At 33.3% G+C, this 25,694-nt stretch overlaps 2 protein-coding genes and 1 long non-coding RNA gene across 3 annotated transcripts; all 3 read left to right on the top strand.

Moving 5' to 3' along the window:
- Positions 1-1,519: 1,519 nt before the first annotated feature.
- On the top strand, positions 1,520-4,393 carry LOC131948403 (putative uncharacterized protein DDB_G0271606). Its single transcript, XM_059310010.1, has 4 exons — positions 1,520-1,571; positions 2,690-2,806; positions 3,315-3,799; positions 3,917-4,393. Exons 1-4 carry the CDS (start codon positions 1,520-1,522, stop codon positions 4,391-4,393), a joined length of 1,131 nt encoding a protein of 376 aa, XP_059165993.1.
- A 12,794-nt stretch (positions 4,394-17,187) lies between these two features.
- On the top strand, positions 17,188-21,075 carry LOC131948402 (low affinity immunoglobulin epsilon Fc receptor-like). Its single transcript, XM_059310009.1, has 5 exons — positions 17,188-17,262; positions 19,154-19,229; positions 19,341-19,496; positions 20,101-20,217; positions 20,951-21,075. The coding sequence occupies exons 2-5, from the start codon at positions 19,175-19,177 to the stop codon at positions 21,073-21,075; spliced, it is 453 nt and encodes a 150-aa protein (XP_059165992.1). The 5' UTR covers positions 17,188-17,262; positions 19,154-19,174.
- A 745-nt stretch (positions 21,076-21,820) lies between these two features.
- Positions 21,821-24,185, top strand: LOC131948371 (uncharacterized). Its single transcript, XR_009388000.1, has 4 exons — positions 21,821-21,861; positions 23,002-23,146; positions 23,945-24,028; positions 24,143-24,185. It is a non-coding gene; the product is annotated as an uncharacterized LOC131948371 (long non-coding RNA).
- Positions 24,186-25,694: the final 1,509 nt, after the last annotated feature.

Here is a 25,694-nt window from a genome sequence, read left to right as displayed (position 1 = left end):
CTAAAAGAATTTTTTTTTTAAGTTTAGCCCGAGCATAATAAAAAAGAATACATCAACCAAGTTGACTTGCTGTGTCTCGAACCCGCACCACCTGCGTGGTTTAATGTACACTAACATCTCCGCTATTTAGGCACCTTATAAAATACGGAGAATGAAAGACGTATTTTAAAATCTTAACTTACGCAAATATGCATATTCTTTCAAATTACTTTTTTTTTATCCCAAATTAGCCAGTTCATAACAAAGATTTTGTATAAAATAAATAAGTCTTGAAATAGTTTAGTCCTAATATAGAAATTTATTTTTGGAATTGATTTTAGAGAAGTTAGAGTCTAAATCTAGATCTTAGCGTCTACGTCTAGATCTAGTTATTGCGTAGATTTTGATTTAGATTTAGTCTAGATTTAGAATCTCTAGATCTAGAATCCAAATACATAAAATAAATTTTATGAGTTTAGGCCGGAAAAATTGTATTGTATATATTTCATAGTGTACGTAGATCTAAATCAAATTTGAATGAAATAGTTCATTTATTTTCATTCTAAACACGGCAGATGACGTCATTAGTTAATGTATAAGCAATAGTGACGTTTTATGCGTTCTTTTTCACATATATTAATGCTTTTCCGGTTGCATAAATAATACTGTTTCTCTATATTCGAATACGCCTTTATTTTTTATTTTTCTTCTTTAAATAATTTTGTGGTTATACATTTAAAACATCTAACATATTTTTTTCAACAAAAGTCCGTAAAAAGTTCTCGATATATCGCTGCCGATTCTGACGTGATGTCCGGCGAAAATTTTTTGCGGACAGAGAAAGAGAGAGAGAGAGAGATGTGCGAACGTGGGGATTTATATATTAGGATTTGGCACATTAAAAAATTACGTAATTAACTTTCCTTCAACATAATTTTATTATGCTATGCTTTAAGAGTGCCAAAATTTGAAGGCTAATGTGTGGCGTCATTTTTTTTGGGGGGGGGGGGGGAATGGGAGGGAGGTTATTTTTTGTTTGATGACGAAAAGTAATGGGGAGAAGGAGGCGTCAAAATCGTTTAAAAGAGCAACGTTATTGATAGATGAATATTCGTTACAGATGAAGATACGGACCACCAAAAATATTACTTTTGTCAGCAATGAAACAATTGTACTAAATAAACTACAAGGATAAAAAAAAAGAGGAAAAATATAATTTAGAATAAAAGCAAGTAAACCGAGAATGCCAATAAATAGCCCCGCATACAACTAACCTATTAAAAGCAATACATCAGTTTTGGTATCAAACGAATTAAATATGTGGCGATTATATATATATATATATATATATATATATATATATATATATATATATATATATATATATATATATATATATATAATCTAGGATGTATACAGGAATGAAAATAATATCCCAGTAAGATAGATGGTTCTTAGAAATTGTTAACATAACGTAGTACGATATTAATTTTATGTCATAACTTAATTTACAGAAAAAAACAAGCAGTTAGTTAGCAAAATGAAGCTTTTTGCAGCAGCTTTAATGCTCTTGGGCATAGCACATGCACAAGGTAACAATATATTTTACTTTTTCTTATATCCCTGAGTTCACAACAAAAGTAAGTTGGGAGATTGTATGACGAATGTTTGTATGAATTATATATGGCCGTTATCATACCTTTGCAGATTGTGGAGAAGGTTGGGTACTACGACCCAATACGGCTTTCTGCTATTACTTTGAAGGAAATTCGAGTTCTCGGAATGAAGCCTTAAGCGATAGCGACCCAAGGGTGGGAATAATCACTAACATTGAAGATCAGGTTGAACAATACTTTATATCAGGATATTACACTCAAATCTATGTTTAAAAATTGAGAAAATACTTTATTTTTTAGATTTTAATTATTCTATTTTGTTAAAAAATGTTACTAGTTTTATTACGATTCAAGACAAAACATCAGTTAATACATCTTGCATACAATGAAGATGGGTTTAAAACATAATATGGCTCATTTACTGATACTTTTTTTGTTATATATGTCTTGAAAATATTAACAGTCAACTTAGCTCAGTGGAATTTACCTTTATCTAACATAATAAAAAAAATTAAACCAATTTGTTTTCTGAATAATAATACATTTTAAAAAAATACTACGGATGAAAATAGTTCAGAAAATTAATTTATATGAATCATAAAAGTACTTTATTGAAATTTTCAGTAAATATGTATATTTTATTAAAACAAAAAAGAACACACGGCAGAGCAAGTTAGTTTGGCTAAAGTATGTGACTAAGAGAAGAATGGCAAATTATTCTGTCTTCCCACTAGCTGTGATTCAGATTCATTCCTCATACCTCTGCCCTCGTCAATTAGTAGTTTGCGGAAATTCGTGATTAGCATTTCACATAATTTTAACGAACGGATTCATTTTCACACTTGACACGATGCCAAGATACATTGAGAAAGCATACAAACTGATGTATTGATTTTAATATAACTTTAGATATTTTAAAAATCAATTGAAAATGTTTTTATCTCGATATAAATTGAGGTCTAACCATCTTTAGGTATGTGTAAGCTACACACTGTGCCTCTTATTCTAAAACATTGTAGTTAAGTAATAATTAAAGCTCTGGTTCAAATTGTTCATGCAATTTAAAGCGAAGGTTTTTATTTTTGTATACACAGATCTGATAAAGTCACAGCCAAGCGATGTTTGGATCGGTTTTTCTGACACTGTCAAGGGGGAAGGAGTTTGGCAATGGGACTGGCCGCTCTGTGTGGATTATACCAACTGGGATGCAGGTAAAAAGAAATATACAAAAAACGATTTTAATAATTAAATTAATGTGTTATGCGTGAATGTTGACTATGTAAATGAGACGTGCATATGCAATGTTTTACAGCTTGACCACACACCAAATTGAGTGGATACATTCTACCCTATATGTGTAACAGGTCAGTAGCAATGTTTACGAAAATCAAATGTTATGCATTCTGAAAGCAAAATTTAATATTGTTACTCAACTTTTAATTACTTCGATCAAAAACATCAACCTACTCATAATTTTCAAACTCATATTTAATACCGAGTCCAAACTATCTAGTTTTCCTACCAGGACAACACCGTTTTCTCCAGTCTACGGCACTCTCTTTTAAGCGCGTCACATTTTCATTCGTTCATTATACACCCGCACCAACATTCATTCGCACCAATTTACAGGCATAAAAACGCATCATAACAAATATAAGTAGTCGTTATTCGCAAAATATCTCTATATTGCTATTATCAAAGTAAAATCTTTAACTCCAGAACTTCCAGCAACTACTACCACTGATGGTCCAACGACTACAGCCATGACCGCCGAGACAACCTTGAGCTGCCTGATTCAACAACAACTGCAGCAACTGATACAACAACTGCAGCAGCAGATACAACAACAACTGCAGCAGCAGATACAACAACTGCAGCAGCAGATACAACAACAACTGCAGCAGCAGATACAACAACAACTGCAGCAGCAGATACAACAACAGCTGCAGCAGCAGATACAACAACAGCTGCAGCAGCAGATACAACAACAACTGCAGCAGCAGATACAACAACAACTGCAGCAGCTGATACAACAACAACAACTGCAGCAGCAGATACAACAACAACTGCAGCAGCAGATACAACAACAGCTGCAGCAGCAGATACAACAACAACTGCAGCAGCAGATACAACAACAGCTGCAGCAGCTGATACAACAACAACAACTGCAGCAGCAGAAACAACAACAACTGCAGCAGCAGATACAACAACAACTGCAGCAGCTGATACAACAACAACTGCAGCAGCAGAAACAACAACAACCGCAGCAGCAGAAACAACAACAACTGCAGCAGCAGAAACAACAACAACAACTGCAGCAGCAGAAACAACAACAACAACCGCAGCAGCAGATACAACAACAACTGCAGCAGCAGATACAACAACAACTGCAGCAGCAGATACAACAACAACTGCAGCAGCAGATACAACAACAACTGCAGCAGCTGATACAACAACAACTGCAGCAGCTGATACAACAACAACTGCAGCAGCAGATACAACAACAACTGCAGCAGCTGATACAACAACTGCAGCAGCAGATACAACAACAACTGCAGCAGCAGATACAACAACAACTGCAGCAGCAGATACAACAACAACTGCAGCAGCTGATACAACAACAACTGCAGCAGCAGATACAACAACAACTGCAGCAGCTGATACAACAACAACTGCAGCAGCTGATACAACAACTGCAGCAGCAGATACAACAACAACTGCAGCAGCAGATACAACAACAGCTGCAGCAGCTGATACAACAACAACTGCAGCAGCTGATACAACAACAACTGAAGTAACTGATCCCCCATCAACAAGGAGGAGTAAGTAAAACCCTTTTTAGAAATCACCGCATCGCATAGCAAAGAAAAGTCGTGCAAATATAATGTAAATAAATCTGCGGATATGTTGATATTTGATTTAGTCAAGCACGTTTTATTTTATTTCAGAAAAGAATTACAAGAAACGACAGTGAAGCATGTTTTTACACCGACAGTATGTTAGCGAAGAATTATATTTAATTTAAGGATTTCGCAATTTTTTAACCTCGAAAACAGGTTAACATGTATACGTAGCAAATAAGACATGGGTCTGACATATTGCACTTTTTGATATATATTAAATATTAGGCGCGGTTTCTGATAGACTAAAAATCTAAGAGGTTGGAAATAAAAATAAACGTGAAACAATTTTTTTAGCTTTTATTTTCAACTTGATAAAATATTGTTTTTTTCCAGCTTTTATTTGAAATTTGATCTTTTTTTTCTAAATACGAGCTGCTTGTAAAACCAACCCAATTATATTTTAGCATTGTTTTAGTCATCTTTATTGTTAATGTTATTTCAAATTTAGCAGGATTTAATTGTTAAATTCATTTTTGTTCTAATGAAGGCTAATGTCATATCGTTCACAAACAATTTCCAATTTGTTTCAATGATTCCTAAAATCTTTTCGTCTACAATGTGAAACCGTATGTTGCTATAGTTATCAAATATAAAAGCATATCATCATCATCTCGTAACGCCAATCCAATTAGAGCACGAGGCATCATCAATTTAGCGCCATTTCATCCTGTCTCTAGCTGTAACCTCTGTCACTTCTAATGTTTAACCGCTACAGCGTTCTAACGTTCAACATTATTGTGCTGGATCCCAGTTTATCATGTTAACAGTTTTAGAAGTCTTTATCAATATCTGAACTATTTGAAATTTAGTTTTTACTGGTTGTAGTTTCCGTAGCAATGTGTTTTTTTTATAATATAGGGTTGCTGACTTAAGCTATCCCTCCGTCTTCATCCTGACGGGGGACAAGCTGTAGGCAGGTGAAATTAAATATAAGTAAAACTATGAAATTAATATGTAGCTTATCAAATGATTTTGGAATAGTTTAACACATTGAAAATATATACTTAAATAGGAATTAAATGAACAACGTTACAAAATTACAGGTTATACACCGAATAGGAATTTTTGTCATTTTAAAGGTTTAAAAATAATTATTAACATTTATTTATTATAGCTCGTTTAGCAAAGTAACGCTTTATTAAACGAAAGAGGAGTTAATACAATTAGTTGCAACGGTTAACCCTTTCTGTAGTGCTTAAATAAAACCGTCATTCTTCTTCCGAAGTAATTAGCTGCCGTTTTCATTTGTGTTCATGCAAAAAAAATGTCATATTAATCTTATCGAGATGTTTCAATATAACTGTAATATTCCTTTAAAATATTGTGATTAAATAATACTTTATTTTACTCAAATGTAACTGATTCAATTCCTATTTTCAGCTTCTGATAAATTGTATGAAAGAAACTCCGCATGGACCAAGTCAATACAGAGATGTCGCGGTATAAATGTATTGCAATTGCCTGTCCAGCCTTGTAATCTGAGCAGAAAAAACAAACGTAAAAGAAGAACTTTATTATTTAGTTTTAGCAAATTCATTTTACTCAAAAATTTACGAGTATTTTTAAAAACTAAATTTCCGTTGTAACTATTTCAATTTGAATATTGTTCTGAAAGTTTCAGCGCATATTTCTCTTAAAATTCGTATGTTTTAATACAGATTTATTTATTTAGGCTTAATGTAATAACGTTTTAATTAAAAAATGTTTTCCTAATAAAGTTTCCTTCAATAAAATGTTTTTCAATACATTTTTTATATAATATTTTCTGAAGCATAAAATTGATTGTAGAAGACAACATATTTTTAATGCCACTGTCAACAACTGCGAGAACTCCACTACCAATGTACCCTCTAGTTACACTCTAGTATTTCATTGCTTAGTCTTGACAGGATATTTTGCAAATTTAAAGTCTTAGTCGGGCTTATTTATAATTCTAATATCAAAGAATAATCAATGACCAGCCAAAAATTCTCTCACTAGCTTAGATCAAACTAGTTTGCACTCCACAGCAATACAATTTAACATCAAACGTCCATATCTTCATTACGCGTCATAATTTTGTACATTGCGACAGATTTCATCGCAATAAAATTATTTTTACTTATCCTGTGTGTATTCGGCGCTCAGCTAACAACCCTCCACAAAAAATACTGCACAACAAAGAACGTGACTCTATACTTACTTCCCCATGCTTAAAATAACGAATCACAACATCCATATATAAATAAATGGCTGTAATAGACCAGAGGCGTCGCGAGGCGGAGGCCGGGGGTGCGGACCGCACCGGGTAACACCATATAGAGGGGTGACACCAAGACTAAAAAAAAATGCAAGATATGTAGAATAAATGATTTTTGCCAGTTCAATGAATGGTTAATTAGAGATAAAAAGTAGTTTCAGTACATAATGACGATCCCTAAAAGGGGACGGAGTGACATCATGAGTTGCCGCATCGGTTGACACCCAACCTAGCGACGCCACTGTAATAGACTATTGGGTAATTTAGCAATGGCCATTAAGGCAAGTTAAGAAGAGTCCGATGTAGCACATGTACCACGCATCCTATCGCCTTGGTTACCCAAGGTAAAAGGCATTTACGAGAAGATGCCTAAAGAAAACCTTGGTAATCCATTTGCGGAAGGGGACTCAACTCTCCTAGATGCGTTGATGTCCCCAGTCTAATCTGCCAAGCTGTTCGAACTGGAGACATTACGGATTACACATACATGTATCACTGTTAACACCAACAAAATATTAACACACTTTATTAATATACTTTTTCACACAATACTCATACACACAAATCCCCAACACACAGTAATCCGACACACACTACTCCTACATAAACGTCCACACACATTACTTTTACACACTCCACTCCTCTTACACACACAGCTGCATCTGTTCACCATACAAATGCATCGATTTTGTTTTTGATATAATAATACTTTGCAAACTAGTGTCATAATGTTGTCTTCAGATTTTCACCCTAAAAAAACGGTTAACCCTTTATTTACGGAATTATGTTCTGAATGAAATTTTTACTCAAACAATGTGTTACTATATTGCTTCTGGCACATTCAAAGCATATGTCGAAGGAAATTTCGTTTCATACATTTTTAATGGCCCAAACATATATTGGTACTTATAAGTACCGTCAGGAATGTAGGACATTTTTTTCAATTTTATTTTTTACAAAACACGAACAAACGATACAATTTATTAACTAATATCATGGCAATCATTATAGCAATCACTTTTTGTAATTTTCACACATAAATACCGAACAAAAGTATATTTTGAGTACGATTTTTACTGGATTCTCTATCGGAACACATCTTAGACCTCAAACACAGCAAATGTTACCGACATATCATGCTCCCTCAATCTTGTCTGTGGTCTTTCTGGTGTAGCAACGGTTGCCGGAATGAACATGCTTTTGCTGGAAGCTTCCAATAACTAGTACCATGAGCCGCATAAACAAACAAAAGCCTGGTCATTCAGCACGCAACTACTAGTAATGCTAGTATATTGTAGCCTACTAGAATGGTATAACAAGTCTAGACTACACGTGTAAAGTTCATAAATAGAAGTAAGCTCAATGTGTTTAGGATAGCGTAGTGGCCTACTCTTTTCAGTTTACTGATTAAAATTTACCTTATAGATCTATACTATATGCAGAAGTATAGACTATTACTAGTCTACAGGTATACATTACGTAAATGCTAGTTGTTGTAGGCAAGACAGTTTATTGCGGTAAATATAACTAACAAATTAAATCTTACAACTAGAATTAGGCTTTGGTATACAAATGAAGTATACTAAACCTTGTAAACGAGCCTGCAAATGATACCTTTATTCTTGTTATTTTTTTACTACTAGAAATTAACATGTAATTACAATATTTCTTAGGTAAACCATATGCTAACCTTCTTATAAATGTGTAAATATCATTTTTTTGAGTACATTTCGATAATTAATTATCAAGACAATATTTATGTAACTCCACATAAAAAAATCTGCCATTTTCTAAAAATCCAAAAAAATGACCGTGTGCCCTGACGGTACTTATAAGTCTACTGGTAAACATCGATCTAATACAAAGACAATTTGATTAAAATTGTATAACTAGAGGTTAAACACGTTTACCTGACTATTGAAGGTGCCAATAAAAATATTTGGGGTTGAAAACTTGAAAATAAGGTAGAACAAAGAGAATTCAGGAACGTGTGTGAGAAATGTACAGAACAACTGTCAACAACCGATACAGCAAGACATTGAAATTGGCGCCACACCAGAAATGTTAAAAAAAAACATCGATCCCTCCAACTACCGGCGACTCAGGGGAGATAATACTATTAATTACATCAATAATTTTTAAAATTCGTATAAGTACCGTCAGTAGCTAAAGGATGAACTCTACTTCATCAGCCTCATATCTCTTGGGCAGGAAAAGATGGTTATGATTGTGTTATATGTGTTCTAAACCAGTTTCCGTTGCTAGTGTTTAGTTACGTTATAGAATGTCACAGCAAAGGTTAAGACTAATGCTGCAGAAATATCTGGCAAAAACAAATTAATAACGCCACTGACAACAATATAAGGAGAAAATCTACTGGTTTCCCACTATATACGTCAGAAAAATGCAGTGTATTTCTATAGTTTGAGAATAAAGAGGAGTCCTGTTTAGAAAGTTCCAGAGTTTAGGTAGTGCAGCTAGATGTTTGCTATCAAAATGTTCATCTTCTTGTGAGTGATTCAAAGTTGGAATAGTTATGACGCGTGTGGATAGACTGCCTACTAATTCGGTCCAAATTTTAATTAATTCATAAAACATTAATTAGGCGACCAATTAAGTCAAATTGAATGTCACAATGCATTGTCCTTATGTCATGACCCACATACCAATTGCGAACCGTATCTGTTAGTTAGAAGTGCCTGCAATTTCACACGGCCGTTTCGATCTAGACAGACAGACAGACAGACTGACGAGGAAGCAAATTAAATAAAAGCTGTTAAAAATCATTAAAACAAGGAACATTTTTATAATAATTCTATTTCATTTTAGACCAGTGTTTCTTCCAGACTTTTTTCTCCAGGGGGGGGGGGCACTCGAATTTTTCGGGGGGGGGGGGGCGGTCAACATTTTGGGGGGTGGTGGTCACAAGTAAAAGTGTATGTTTACTATATAAAATCCATCTCGTTCGAGGGGAGGGGGGTGGGGGGTGGTAGACTTTTTTTAGGGGGGCTCTGTTCCCCCCCCCCACCCCAGAGATGCCTGGACAAACTGTTTTAGACGTGTTAGATACCTACGCTTGCGTATATTAGTGCGAGACAGATTTTGTGGTCAACATTCTCACGCACAATATTTTAAAAGTCTCGTTATTAAAAATAAAAACTCTTTAATGTCAGAACTACCTGAAGTAGCTACCACAGATGGACCATCAACTACAACCACAATCGCCGAGACAACAACTGCAGCAACAGATTCTCCAACAACAAGGAGGAGTGAGTATTAAGTTGTCAGAAACTATATTTTTGCTTAACGTTGTTAAGTCGTGAACATATAATGTTCATAAATACGTCTGATACGTTGATAATTGTTTGATTTGATTCGACAAAATCTATTTTTTTTTCAGGGAGGCATTGCAGGAGACGACAATAAAGAAGTCTTTACACCGACAGTATGTTACATTAATTTTAAATTTAGAGATTTAATATGTTTAAATTGTCTCAATTTAAAATGAAATAACATAGAAAATACTAGTTTTAATTAATTTTTTGCTGTTGATAAGATGAATTAAAACGTTGGTATGGTGTTTACGATAAATGTTTTTCAAAATGGAGATTCCTTCTACACTCGAGCCACTTTTATATCAAATGCCATTATATTTTCATAACTTTCTTGAACTCATCTTCTATCTAATAATAAAATGTCCATTAGATATTAATTACTGAATGTAATGAAGACTTATCATCATTATAACCACCACCACTACCACCATCGTCATGTTCATCATCATCCTGATCATAATCATTATCATCGACATCGACATCAGTATCATCAACATTAACATCAACATAACCACAAATATCATCACCATAATAATAATAATCAAAATCATTGATAGCATTATCATCGTTTCCATCAACATCTTTTCCCTTTAAGACAAGAGACATATGGTTCTGAATAAACACTGATTTAAAGCCGTTGTCATATTAATCGCATATGAATGATTTTTATGAAAATTTTGTAATATATTGCTTAATAGTGTGATTGAGTAATAATTTCGTTTACTCAACTGTTTTCATTCATGTTTACAGCTTCAGAAACTGGATGTAGGATACTCCCAGCTGATCAAACCGTCACTGAAGTGTTCCGGTGTAAAGGTGATTGCAATTGACTGTCCTTCATTGCATTGTTAAAAAACTACAAAAGAAGAACTATAAAACTTAGTTTTAGCATTTATTTTTACTTATAAATTTTCGATTATTGAAAAATAGGGAAAACTAAAAATTAATTATTACTATTTCATTTCAACTATTTTTCTGAATTCCCGCAAATGTTTGGTATTAAATGCATATTTTTAATAATAAGATGTTCTATATTTCGATTTTTTTTTTTTCAAAAAAGTTTTCTTCGATAAAGTTTTCCTGAATAAAAGTTTCTTCAATAAAGTTTTCTTCAAAAAGCTATTTTTTAATAGTGTTTTCTTTAAACTTGTCTTGTAATAAAAATGTCGTTTATTTAAAGTTGACTGAAGAAGAGTTATAATTTATTATTTAAATTGAAACATCGTCTTTTCTTATAAAATTCTAAATTCGATTTAATTGCATATGTAGTATAATCCATAACATATCTATATCTATATATTATATAAAGCAGTTGTCAGGTGTTCGATAGTGCACTTCCCGTCGCCGCAGACGCTTCGAATTTGGCAGGATGCTGCCTTGGGGCGAAAAAACACGAAGGCCGGTGCCGGTTGGCCGCAAAGTCCACGGAGAGGGTCAAAACTGACTTAGACTGATCGGCGCCTTATATTGGCTATATTACGAAAAAAAACTTTAGCCGAACGACCCCCCCCCCCCCCCCCTTGATATTTTGTGAGGTGGTAAGAGAACATCTAGGGGTGTCAGAAAAAACTCGGCAAGTCCGGAAAAAACCTGAAAATTTGATCAAATCTGACCAGTCGTATTTCCTTGTATAAACTTTGGTTTTATATTGAAAAAGAGAGGGTAAATTCAACAAAGATTACGGGACGCTTACCGTCTGTACATCTGGCTAATTTTTTCATGCCCCCTGGGAATTGGCCAGGCCGTTCGGGAAAACCGTTGGTCAGACTAAAAGCCCTCGACGAGGGTTAAAAAGTGACCACGAGTGAAATTCTCTTTATATGAGCTATATTACAAAAACACTTTTGCCGAACGACCCCCCTTGACATATTTTCAGGTGGTAGAAAAACACCGAGGGGTGTTAGCAAAAACTCGGTACATCCGGGAAATTTCTGGTAATGGGTCAAAACTGATCTGTCTTATTTCCCTATATAATCTTTGTATTTTATGTGAAAAACAGAGGGTAATTTCAATAACGATTTTAGGGTACTTACCCTCCGTACATCAGGCTTATTTTTCGCATGCTCATAGATAAATGGTCATGCAATACGGAAAAACTGTCAGTCTGACTCAAAGCTCTCAACGAGGGCTAAAAAGTGACTGCGATTGAAAATCAGATTATGTGAGCTATATTACGAAAAAAAACTTTTGTCGAACTATCTCCCTTGATATTTTGTGAAGTAATAGAAGAATACATAAGGGTGTCAGAAAAATCTCGCCATATCCGGAAAAAATCTTCAAATGGGTCAAAACTGACCACAGGTGCTTTGACCATAGGGGGTTTGACCGTAGGGGGTTTGACCACAGCGGAGCTTTGACCATAGGGACGCTTGCAGCATGAGGGTAGGGTTGCTTAGGTTTAACTTTCACTAATCAAATTTAACATAAGAGTACTACTACGACATCAAAAACACAATATACGAATATTCATATATATTTATATATCAACAAAACACCTAATTGCCCAAACAGATTCATTAGCTTTAATAATTACGTTTAAAATCAAGTTGAATTTAAGAAAAAAAACAACTTATTTTATTGTTTTTTGTTAAATGTATTTTTTCAACTACTGTTACTATTGGTGGAAGTTAGTTCTAATAGGAATAACACAATATGCCACTAAGTTAAGTCAAAGTAAAAACACTGGATTAGAACCATTGGGTGTGTTGAAAATACCCGTTGATTATCTGTGAATTTGTTGTAAATGTTATACTTTCAACTTGCTAAACGTATATAACGCTGAAATCGCCAAGTGTTTTTATCTGGTGAATACATACTCAGAGGCAAATGTACACGTAAACACACATACACACACCCGCACGCCAACATAGATACTCATAAAGACACATATGTCCACGGGCTGCTGAAACAAAAAAGATCATAACACAAGGCAACTGATACCATATTATCATAGTAACAAAACACACTTTGTGTTAAAGACTCGAACAACGTCGTCGACCTGGGCACTGAAGTGTACGGGCGAGATGAGTGTGAGTTTGATAACAGGCTTGGTTGTGACATAAGGCCATCAGACAAGGCATATGTTGATTGCTTGGACTGATCACTCTACACAGTTTAGGTGCTTAGAGGTTGCTCTAATTTCAAGGTAAGACAAACTATTTCATTGCACACAATTCTACCTTTTCGTATTCTGAGTAGGCACTATAGAAATTAAAATTTTAATCGTGCAAAAACAAAAGAATAATCAAAATTGAGATATTTAACACCTATTTTCACCGCCCTGAGACGGTAAAATTAGTTTTGCAGTTTTGTCTGTATGTCGTATTTCTATGTATGTGTGTGTCTGTTTGTGTGTCTCTCTGTGTGTGTGTGTCGTCTGATTAACACGGTAGCTTTACTACCATTTCATTTATGGTGACAAAATATCATATCTACAAATAATATTAAATTTGTAACTGTGTATCAGTTTTTCAGCAACTGCCCATAACCAAAATTGATAAAACTCTTCTTCTGTTTTAGCAGAAGCCATTAACTTGAATACTGCCAAAATAACTTGATGTAGATTTCACATATAGCATGCACGCGGAGAGTTTTAATCAACTTTTGAACGATTTCAAATAATCGGAAATGGTACTTAATTCAATTCCGTGGGAATACAATACTTTGATTAATATTTAGACTAGGTCAACTTTTAGTGACCTAAAATATTTAAAGTGGTAATTTATTTATAAATTTTAAAATACCAAAATAATGAGCACCGGTTCAGGACGAAATTTCAAACAAAATCATATATCTTTAAATGCTGTTTGTCTTTTTTTTTTAAATTTTGTGTAATTGTGAGTGAGCACGAGTATTAATTTACACTGTTTTTATTTTTTTCGATTTATTAAAAGCAATAAAAATATATCTTACATTATTTCTCTGACTATCGTCTGTCATAGGCGAAAACTTGCGATGTAAATATTGACCAATTCCTTTTAAATTTCAATCAAGACTTTATAATAAAGCATTTTGACATAAAATGTGACTGAATTAGATGTTCAACAAATTTTGTTAAAAATTCAATCAGAAGATTTTAATAAAGCAATAACTTTTCGCACATAAACACACTCTACCCTTACGCTAATTAAATGCGAAATTCTAATTACGCGATTTTTGTGTGTGAAAAATAACGTATGTGAAAGTTAAGGGGAGATAACCCTCGCTTTATTTCTTGGTACTATGTTTTACGTTTGTTTTTTTAAAGTTGTTTTTCTTCCAGAAAATGACATTCTAGGGTTGTTTTATAAGATGCGTTCTTGTTAGGCCGATTCTAGTCTATGCACGTATGTTTTCTGTGAGTAAAATTCAAACATTAAACAGATAGTTATGTTGATAATGAGCATGTGTTGCCCCTAATCCCCACCCCCCTGTCGATTCAGATACAGTCTGTACTAGCAAAACGCTTATCATTTCTAAATTGAAGAGTTAACGCTCATAACATAATTGATATAACTTTTGCCTCTGTGTATGCATAATCAACGATAATCCTTTAATAATGATTTGTTCAATGACCATTTAAATCGTTGTCCTAGCAAATCCAACTTAGAATGCTGCCACGGTTTATAATTTGTTCGGACACTTTGGGAGGGGGGCATTACAGCTTTGTAATTGATTCGGTGTCTCAAAGCGACTAATGAATCGCCATATAACTTTAATGAGGTTACACTGTGTGTTAAAAAAATCACAAACAACATATCTCAGATCAGATTTGATTAGGGGGTCTCTACCAGAGCCAGATGACTGAGGATTTTGTTTAGATTCAGCATAAATTCGAATAATATATCAAATGACCCATTATATTATTAAAAACAGATAAAATAGTAAAATGTTTAAAGAATTAATAAAGAACAAACGGGAGTTACTGAAGTAAAAGTGATGAGCATGCATTTTCGTTAATCTGTCTTTCCGGTTTTAAAAACAGCCGTTTCATTAATATTCATTTTTTGTGACAATAATTTATTGTGTTTCTGTAGAACTTGGAATGCATTCTTATTATTCCTATTGGTAATAGCATAGCGGGATTTTATATATGAATAACAATATCATTTCTATTTTTTTAAATGGACAATCGGATTTAGTAGAGTTAATCTAGCCTTGTTTGGATAAATAATCTTAATTAATAATAATCAACAGCAGAAACGTGCTATGTTTAGTGTGTAGAGTATAGAACACATGACCGTAAGATGATTATTTTTTTTCCGTTTCAAAGAAGGCATAGTTACATTAAAAGAACTTGGTACTATTTGGGTAAAATCAGAAGAAATTAAGGCGAGTCTTGCAACTGAGTTTTGGGTTTCTTACACATTTTTTTAAACAATACATTTAGCAATCGATAGTGGATAATGTTAGTCTGCGCACACTGTGCCTGGTAAGCGGTCGTTCACTTGGCTTACATTGTGTATGTGTGCGTGTTTGTGTCTGTATCTGTGTGTGTGTCTGTGTGTGTATCTGTGTGTGTGTGTCTGTGTTTGTGTGTGTGTCTGTGTGTGTATCTGTGTGTGTGTGTCTGTGTATGTCTGTGTGTGTCTGTGTTTGTGTGTGTGTGTCGGTCTGTGTTTGTGTCTGTGTATGTGTCTGTGTGTGTCTGTGTGTGTATGTCTGTGTGTGTATCTATGTGTGTATCTGTGTGTGTCTGTGTATGTCTGTGTGTGTGTGTCTGTGTTTGTGTCTGTGTCAGTCTGTGTGTGTGTTTCTGTGTCTGTGTGTTTGTGTCTGTTTCTGTCTGTGTGTTTGTGTGTGTGTGTGTGTTTGTGTGTGGCCGGTGGTTGGGGGAGTGGGTATTTTGTACAAATATTTCTCTTATATTTAAATATCCAATATTAAACCCAGCCAGGAATGCACATTAACGTTTAAAATTTATTTTTGTTTTATTACAAGATCTCTTTGTTGTAGCTGCTTAATAAACCATTATATGTCTAGCGCAACATTGCTAGGTTAGTCTGACATGATGCAGCTATGTGAGACAGGTGTTTACGTGGGTCTTTGTGCGGGAGACTCATCTATAGATGCAGATCGTAGAATAGATTGTGTGGACAATAGTTCAAAAGAATGATAGAATTGAAGTTGCATATCTACGCATATTACATGTACAGAAATGAAGTGGCCCAACTCACCACTTTGTTATTCATGGTTTATAAATTCTCTCCCCGTTATACCTTCATATTAGGGGGGTGGGAGGGGATTGTGAAAAAAAACAGAATAAGTTGGTGAGTTGGACTATAATTTTTTGACGTGGATGGAAGAAGAATTTCATTCAGGCATTTTTCTCCGTAGACGGACGGACGGACGGGCGGGGGGGGGGGGGGGGGGAGGGAGATGTAAATCTCAATAGGGCCCCTGCAATATCCGGAGAAGGGGGGGGGGGAGCTTGCGGAAAAATATATTTTCTAAATAAGCTATCTATTTATCTTCTTCGTTCGAAAGAGAGGAGCTTGAATATTTTGTAATCTCCCCCCCCCTTCCACCCGAGGGTTCCCTGAAATAAAAATTGGATGCTTATCTATTCATTTAGGATCAAATGAAATCTACAGAAAACTAGAAAATTGTAGCTGGAGTGAGGTATAAGATGGGGGCGTGAGGGTAGCTGTTTAGACCCAGCCTGTTAACACGAAATTCTGGAGTTCGAATACGGGTTCAAGTCAGTAAAACGTCCCTGAGTCCACCCATCTCCGATGGGTACCCAACTCAAGTTAAGGAAAGTAAATGCGCCTGGTTATAATGCTGCCAACACTATCCCTTCAGATGTCGAGGTCTTTGAAATAGATGCAGTCTACCTAATTTGCTCCATCTGTTTTGAGCACGAACGGGAAAAAAATGATGATGAGGCATACGAAATGTAAAATAACCCTCTTCCTCTTTCGTAATTGCTTTCATATTCGCTTACTTATATTGTAACATGGAAACAAAATATGAACTTTCCGCAAAAATTAATTATTTATACTTAACATCATTGACTTGGGTTGGAATCGATACATTATGAAACAGCAGGTTAAGCTTCACGACATTATGTTAGTGAGTCACAGTTTGTTATATATAACACGTAGGTTTAAAACGATACAGAAAATAGTTGTTTATTGATTAATAAATTAGTGCACAGATTGGTAAAGGCTACCGATCGCAGTGTGAATCAAGTTCTTCATTCTTCTTTGGTAAGCCTAATATGTTTATAGTTTAGTACCTTCATTTTCAGATTTTAAAAAAGTTATTATTATTAATAGTATATCATTTTATTTTGTTGATCGACTGTATATTCGTGTCCGCGTGGTCAAGTCGGTAAAGCTCATGGTTGCTAAATGGAAAAGTCTCTAGTTTGTACCTTCGAACAGATGTGGCTCGATAGCAGGTGACAGCAACTCTTCCGGGAGAGACAACACCAAAATCAAACAAGTGCTGCCAATGGCCTAAAATGGCGCATTACCCATTAAGAACGAAGAATTAGAAAAACGAAGTGACTGTATGTTGCACACACGATTCGGCCTTACTATAGAATAGAATAGGCCAATAGAAGCTGGTTAAATATTGGATAATTTTTCATAGTAGGCCTATATCTTTTGTAGTGTTTTATTTTCCTTTTTAACGTAACGATGTCGGTTATTTATTGCATATTAATTATGATAAATATAGTTCAATCACTGTTCTGATATTTAAAAAAAGAATTAAAATCATGGAAACTTTGTACCAAATTTAAAAGTTGGTAATGTAATTTTAAATTATATATATATATATATATATATATATATATATATATATATATATATATATATATATATATATATATATATATATATATATATATGATCGGATTATTGGGCTCTCTAAATGTTGTATGGACTGCATGTTAATAATTATATTCGGACAGCTTATTTTAAAGATCAGCTGTCCGTGAAGGAGAAGCAGCCGGAAAGTCTTTGACACAACCGTGAGAAATTGCTCAAAACCTTGTACGAAGGAAATGTGTCGTTGCGTCCTATAATCCACGATAACCACCCAGTAACGATGATAAAAATGATATTGCTCTGTGTCAAGGAGTATCTTCTCACTAATCTTTGATTCTATCTTTTCACATGTCCATACGATCTAAATTTTTAGACTTGACTATAATGACAAAGTTATCAAAACGACCAGTAACGCTACTGACTCTTTCACGGACGTCTTCATCTTTGTAGTTTATCTATGTATGAGATATGTGTATGAGATCTGTGGGAGTCTACTTCTTCTTCTCTTCTTCTTCGTTCTTAATTATTTGTGTTGAAGGGGATCGAGATTTATCTGCCAGTGGGTTTAAACTCGAGACCTTGTTCGAATTTATCAACCATGAACTTTTTGCCGACTCGACCACGCCTCCAACACAATTAAGCGTTACGTGTCAACTGGTTATGCGCCATTGAGGCCATTGACTCCGATTTCAGCCTGCTTTTCTTTTTGGATTTGCTTCCATAGCCTTTGTCCAACCAAGAACAAACTACAAGACAACAGTTGTTTAATTTTTGGAGTTGTCTCTCCTAGAAGAGTGGCTGTCCCCAGCTAACGAGCCTCATCTGCCCGAGGGTTCGAACTCGAGACTTTTCGGTTTAGCAACCATGAGCTTTACCGACTCGACCACGTCGACCCCTGGGAGTCTATAATAATCGTTCCTACCTAAGGCATGGATTCATCAAGAGATTTGCATTGTATTTTCGCTTGCGTCCATTATGTCCACTCTCATGCCATCGTACACACCTACATAGGCCTACACGTCAACGTCCACTCACGAGTACACGTGCAAGCTAACGCTCACTCTTACATATTATCTACTCATACACTTTTTAGTTCTCTTCATCAACCAGAGATTCTATAAGTTTTGTAAAACCTGATGAATCTAAAATTTAAATTTAAAAAAAATGAAATGTGGATCTAGTGTTTTAAACATGTATTTATTCCCTCTTTTTAGGAGAGGATGTTTCCTTAAAAATGTTATTTATTTCAAACTTTCTTTTTTTCGATTTTTATAATCAATAAACACACATTTACGAGTCTTTCAATCTCTAAAACAATTTACAGAAAACAAAGTTGCTGTTTATCATGATGAAGTTATATGCAGCACTTATGTTACTTTTGGGTATAGCGTATTCACAAGGTAAATATATTTTACACTACCTCATTGCCTCAATTTAAAGAAAAAGATGTGATTCTTTTCACAAGTTTAGCACATAAAAATGTTTCGATGAAAATAATCCTACCATTGCAGATTGTGGGCCTGGTTGGGTCAAGGGACCAAACACAAACTTCTGCTACTATTTTGCCCAAACGGCTAAAAGCTACAACGATGCATTTGAAGCATGTTACGACATGTCGGGAATAATGACCCATGTTTTGGATCAGGAGGAGCAAGACTTTACATATGGTAATAAGACTATCTAATGTAGGACAACTAAGAAATACATACGGATTAAGTTCGGTAAAAGAATAATGTTTTTGTGTGTGTATTACCATATTACCAATAACAGTCAGATTCCCAACGGGTAACTGCGTGTAGTAGCTACTATAAAAACAGTGTTTCTTCAAGATTTTTTTCTCCGGTGGGGGGGGGGGGGGGGGAACTTGAAATTTGAAATTTTCGAGGGGGGCGGGGGCGGAAGACTTTCTTTGGGGGGGGGGGGGGACACTGTTAAAAGTACATATTTTCTATATAAACTATATAAATTTCATTTCGTTCGGGGGGGGGGGGGGGGCGGTAGAATTTTTTCGGGTTTCGCCCCCCCCCCCCCCTCGAAGAGATGCCTGGAAGAAACTCTGTATAAAAATACTGCGAGTATTGCACATGTGCTCATCTCAAAGAATCACATAAATATTCAAATTTATGAACCCTGAATTGTTAGGAATAAATAAACCAATTAAGCTATCACCAAAATAAGACGAAGCAGTTCGATATTATAAGTTTCTATTAGAATATTTTATTATGGTTACTGTGAGCATCGTTCAACTTATTTTCTCTATTTTAATTAAAGGACTGATCAAGACACAAACAAAAGATGTGTGGCTCGGTCTGACCGATATGGACGACGGTGAGGGTACCTGGAGATGGAACGCCTTTATTTGTATAGAAGACACCTACTGGGATGCAGGTAAAAATTGTGGGCTAATTAAAGATACATGTCTTGATCTATAGGAGGAAACTAATAATTCCAATATAAAACTTTATCAACTTATCAAAAATAATAATAATCGTCTTAACATTTAAACTATACGCGTAACAATAAATGGGACGGCAAATGACATGTCATAGAAAGTTAGCATGAACTTACAAATAGAATTGAAAAGAATAATATATTATTTCTTTAATTTTTCCCGTTCTTTAAATAATTAACACTTTTTTAAAGTAATTATTTTTATACAGCTTTATATTCATTACATTTCATTAAAAACGTTTTTTAAGGATTAGAAATTTTTGTTAATGAATTGATATTTATAGAAATATTAGTCTATAATTACTAAAAGTTCTATTATTTTTAAAAAATGTAAAACTTAGGCGTCATACTAAATTATGAAATAGGAGGTCTCTAAAACAGACCCAAATGTTTTAATAAGACAACGTGTGGCTTTTGTTGTCGATATTTAACGTTCTTATTGTCATTTATAATTTCACATCATTGAAACATAGTCTATTCTATCTTTATGGTAAAGATATATCAATGTTTATGTGCAGATTTTATTTGTAAACATTATATTGCTTTAAATATATGCGAGACTAAATAATAATCATATCCTTCTTGATTAAATTGTGATTTTAAAATGTGATGAACGCATATGTATTATACATGCAATTTCAATCAAACACAATACGTCCCCATGTTTTAGGACAACCAAGTTATGGAAACGGTGGTTCCGAATGTGCAGTAATGAAAGCTAACTCAGGCCTTTGGGACGATAGGAATTGTGAGGAAATGTATCCTTACATTTGCAAGAAAAAATTAGGTAATTGACGAATTTTTAATATGCATGGAATACATTTTATAAATGAATTAGTGCACTGAATCTATGAATGTATTAAGTCCAATTAAAACTTAAAGCTCTTCGCTCACTAACTCCGATATATATATATATATATATATATATATATATATATATATATATATATATATATATATATATATATATATATATATATATATATATATATATATATATATATATATATATATATATATATATATATATATATATATATATATATATATATATATATATAAATATAATATTATATATATATATATATATATATATATATATATATATATATATATATATATATATATATATATATATATATATTATGTTGGAGAATGGTGATAAATTGGTCACCAATTTTACACGTCTACAAAATATATTGTCTTATTTTTCTCTTTTAATCCAAACTTTCCAAGACACTCATGAATATTACTGTTAAAGTTTGACAATTCTCTAAGACTCTGGGCAGAAAATGTTTACAAATATGACACAAAATTAAAAGTCAATATATATATATATATAATATATATATATATAATATATATATATATATATATATATATATATATAATATAATATATATATATATATATATATATATATATATATATATATATATATATATATATATATATATATTTATATATATATATATATATATATATATATATATATATATTGTTTCCATTATCGACACACTATATATTTTCTGCTTTTCAGTTTCACCTGGCGATTGGACCTACATACTGCCGACTAATTGGGTAAATTGAATTTACATTAACATTTGTAGCTTTCTCTCGAATAGCATTCAATTGTTAATTAATGTCCAGGACTGATTGCGTTTTCCCAATATTCGGGAAGCAACTTCCGACAGATTAGCCCTTACAAGGAACGCAGCTCTGTAGGTAAAAAGTTGTAAGAGACCGAATTTCAGGTTTCTCTCCCCTTAATCTGTAAGTATCACGTTAGCAGTTTAAAAAATTGAGCTGACAGTGCACCTGATCCACATTTGTAGTTCAAGCTGGTGGATCATTTGAAATAGGCTACCTGGTTTAGGGTTGGGGAATATGATAGGGATAAAGCTAAAGTTAGGACCAATATGAAAGCTTAATAATTTTACCGTCACAATTAAGGCCAACCATCGAATCAAATATCGAGACCAAACTATATGATGGGATATTACCTACTACCATTCAAAATGATTATATACCTAATATTAACACTAACCTAAAGATACATTCTAGGAGATGTATGAGTGAGGGTAAATATTTAAACCTATGGTGACAGCTGTGGTTTAAGTTCATGCTATTGCAAGCGTTAGATCAGAGGTAAAAGAAAGTGTAAGGGTACATAAAAACAAAACACTTAAAGACATCACTCTTTAACAGTATGATTCAGATGTGAATAAGAAACAAAATACATACAAAATCTATGTTACATAGCATGTGCATGGTTTCTGTATTGTCCTTATCCATAGCCTTGTACAAGTCATTCATCAAATTGTTTCTTTCGAAAGCAACATGCAAATTGTTTATCCGATAATAATTAAACGTTTGGTTATGAAAGTTTTGTAAAAAAAAAATTTTGTTGAAGCAGTTTGGATTCCTATTTCATTTTCTTTGTATAACTGATCTAACTTATTCATTAGCTAACATGTATAAATGAAAAAAAAAATTCACAATGTGGTACACGTATTATACATGAAAAATAAGCTGATATAAATTGTTATGTCTGTTTTATTTAAATTCCTTTGTTCAAACCCTTAACATTTCCGACAATTAAATAGGATTTAGCAAACTTTTGAAAGATTTCTTCCTAAACATTTAAATGATTTTATTTAACATACAATGAAATATGAGATGTTTAACTTTAACTGACTTTCTTCGTTCAAATATTTTCAGGCTTGTAGCGACAACTGCATAAAAAAGTTTCCTGCCGGCGTATGTGTGACCTACGACTATCGCACCAGCCCATGTGTGTATCAACTTAAAATGTTCGACAGTGAATCAAACGGCGTTACAACTAACTACGTTCGATGCACAACATGTTAGTAGAATGTTTTGAAAGATTAATGGGTTTTTATTATGAAAATATAATATTATTAGAAAAATAATATTATTCAATCACACACATCAACAGACAAATAATCTGGCAACATAAAATTATAAATACACGTAATATTCTAAGGAGAATACGCACATTATATACGTAAGAAAAACATTGACATATACATTATTTCGTTCGGTTGTACAAGATTTTATTTAACTTGCTTCCTCGTTTTTACCTTCTCGTGTACGAATTATACAAATATTGTAATCGTACTAAAAATCGAAATCGAGTTTTTCACAAATCTCGACGTTTTACACTTCCCTGAGCCGGAAATTCATAGTTTTGCAATTTTGTCCGTATGTCTGTGTATGTGTATTTATGCATGTGTGTATGTGTGTATGTCTGTAAACACGAGAACCGCTAAATCTATTATTAAATATTTATGTACAATAGTTATACATTTTAAGAAAATCAAAAATTTATTTTCTCATTTTTAGTGCATAGTTAGGAAAAATATGTTGTCGGTAAAAGGTTTTATTTGTATTTTCTGATGAAAAGTCTGAAACTGAGGTTGAAAATGTACATTATTTTTCACCGATCATAGCCGTACGTACCTGGATCAACCCACCCCTTATTTATCCATAATGCTATTTCAGTGGTGCAAGCAACAAGTATTATGATTTAATTAAAAAATAAATCACCATTCGATGCTTCCTTTGATTATATTTTAGACCTGATCTGAACATATGTATATGCCGTGTCTGTTAAGAGAATATTTTTTGTATTTAACTTCAGCATTAACTATACCTACGATTACCACACGAAGTACACCAACTACAACTACTACCACAACAACTGCTACCACAACTACTCCAATAAGTAAGTCAAATATATTTGCTACCATGCAAAACCTTTGACTGTTATGAATAAAACTTTACAATTATTAAGATGCTGCTATTTAGTATTGTATAACTTACGTTTAATTTATTACAGAGAAGGCATGCAGGAAACATGGACGATAGTTATTTTACAGATGGTAAGTTTGCTTCAAATCGTAACAGAATTCAATGTTTCGTGTGTCAGTTGTAACAATCAACGAATATACCACTTTTTACTTTCTCGTATACACGAAGTATAGAGAAAGTCTTGTAATCGTGAACAAAAATCACATTAAATTTGGACAGTTTTCACCGTTTTACTCCTCAGTCCTTCATCACAACCGGAATGTAGAGGACTTATTTTAATCGGGCAAAAAATATAAATAAAGATATATCAAATTTTTGGCGTTTTATGCGTAATGGAGTAGGAAAAACAGGATTATCCAATTCTGTCCGTATGTCTGTGTGTGTGTGTGTAAACACGATAACTTGAGCACCGTTACAGCTAGGTTGATGAAATTTCATATATAAGTATTATATCAAAATCGTAGATCCTTATCAACTTTTGAGCGATTTCCGATAACCGGAAGTGGAAGTTTTTCTACTTTGATTTAATTCTTTGCCTTCTATCAAATTTTGAGTAATTTCCGTTGACCGGAAGTAATAATTTTCGCTATTTACGATTTCTCAAAAAACGCATGTGAATTTATAAAGTACTAACAATATTCCGCACTATTTTGCACATTTTATATGACGTTCACTTGGTGTGCAATTCTTTTTTCTACGAGATTTTATTCTATTTTAAAAAGTTTAAGTATTTAAAAAGGATTAAAAGTCATGTCTATATCCCGAGTTGCCATTCCTTGTTGTTTCATATAAGGATATCGAGAAAGTTTAGGGGAGATCGCTCCCGAATTATTTTTTCGTGACAATTTCGAAAAATGAACATTCATTTTAAAAAGCAATCTTTTTTTCAGTTTCAAATTTTAAATTTATTATCAATGATATAGTGTACAATTTATAACTACGTTAGGAAAATTAGAGGACAACAAACGATATTGGAAATTGTGTAAATTTTAAACGTCTAAATTTTCAACATTGTTTTCTTACAAAACAAGTTAACAAAATTATGCGTGTTATAAAATAGGAAAATGATGGTTAGGAATTTAGCTGACTGTGAGTACTACGTGTGGTATTTCAAAAATGTATCCTCAAGACACTATGTAAGAAAACAATATTTTAACTACTTATTACCGACAATATTTGCTGTATTGATGATTATTAAAATAAAGCAACATTTTTGTATTATGATATTTAAATGTTGATGTGCAGGATTGTAAACTATATCTAAAAATTCTGCTGTTAAATGAAAAAAAAATGTTTTATTTATTTCACTTAGTATCAAAATCTGTTTTTATTTGCAGAAAAATGGACGGTGTATACTCACACCAACTAAGTCATCAGTAAAATGCCACATGAAGTTCTTCATAGTTCTAAAAATGCAAAAGAATAACTCTGTTTTCATTTACAAATCTTTCTTTGGAGTAAATTTTCTCGAGTTATAAGTTATATATAAAGTTATATTAGAACTTTCTACATTTAAATTTGGTACTAAATCCATATTTTTGTTTTGGAAAATCCTATTTATATTTTCATTGTAGAAATAT

Source organism: Physella acuta, unplaced genomic scaffold, assembly GCF_028476545.2.
Source record: "Physella acuta isolate Inbredline_101_S28 unplaced genomic scaffold, ASM2847654v3 ptg000642l, whole genome shotgun sequence".
In the NCBI taxonomy this organism is placed as follows: Eukaryota; Metazoa; Mollusca; class Gastropoda; family Physidae; genus Physella; species Physella acuta.
The sequence above is the reverse complement of the archived record's forward strand: the minus strand, read 5'-3'. Positions and strand labels throughout refer to the sequence as shown.

What these genes read in the sequence shown, in the direction of transcription:
- LOC131948403 (XM_059310010.1), top strand. Translation starts at nt 1,520, where the DNA reads ATGAAGCTTTTTGCAGCAGCTTTAATGCTCTTGGGCATAGCACATGCA. An exon ending in GGGCATAGCACATGCACAAG is followed by an intron (nt 1,572 to 2,689) that starts GTAACAATATAT and finishes TTGTATACACAG; the next exon opens with ATCTGATAAAGTCACAGCCA. An exon ending in TTATACCAACTGGGATGCAG is followed by an intron (nt 2,807 to 3,314) that starts GTAAAAAGAAAT and finishes CTTTAACTCCAG; the next exon opens with AACTTCCAGCAACTACTACC.
- LOC131948402 (XM_059310009.1), top strand. Translation starts at nt 19,175, where the DNA reads ATGATGAAGTTATATGCAGCACTTATGTTACTTTTGGGTATAGCGTAT. An exon ending in GGGTATAGCGTATTCACAAG is followed by an intron (nt 19,230 to 19,340) that starts GTAAATATATTT and finishes CTACCATTGCAG; the next exon opens with ATTGTGGGCCTGGTTGGGTC. An exon ending in GGAGCAAGACTTTACATATG is followed by an intron (nt 19,497 to 20,100) that starts GTAATAAGACTA and finishes TTTTAATTAAAG; the next exon opens with GACTGATCAAGACACAAACA.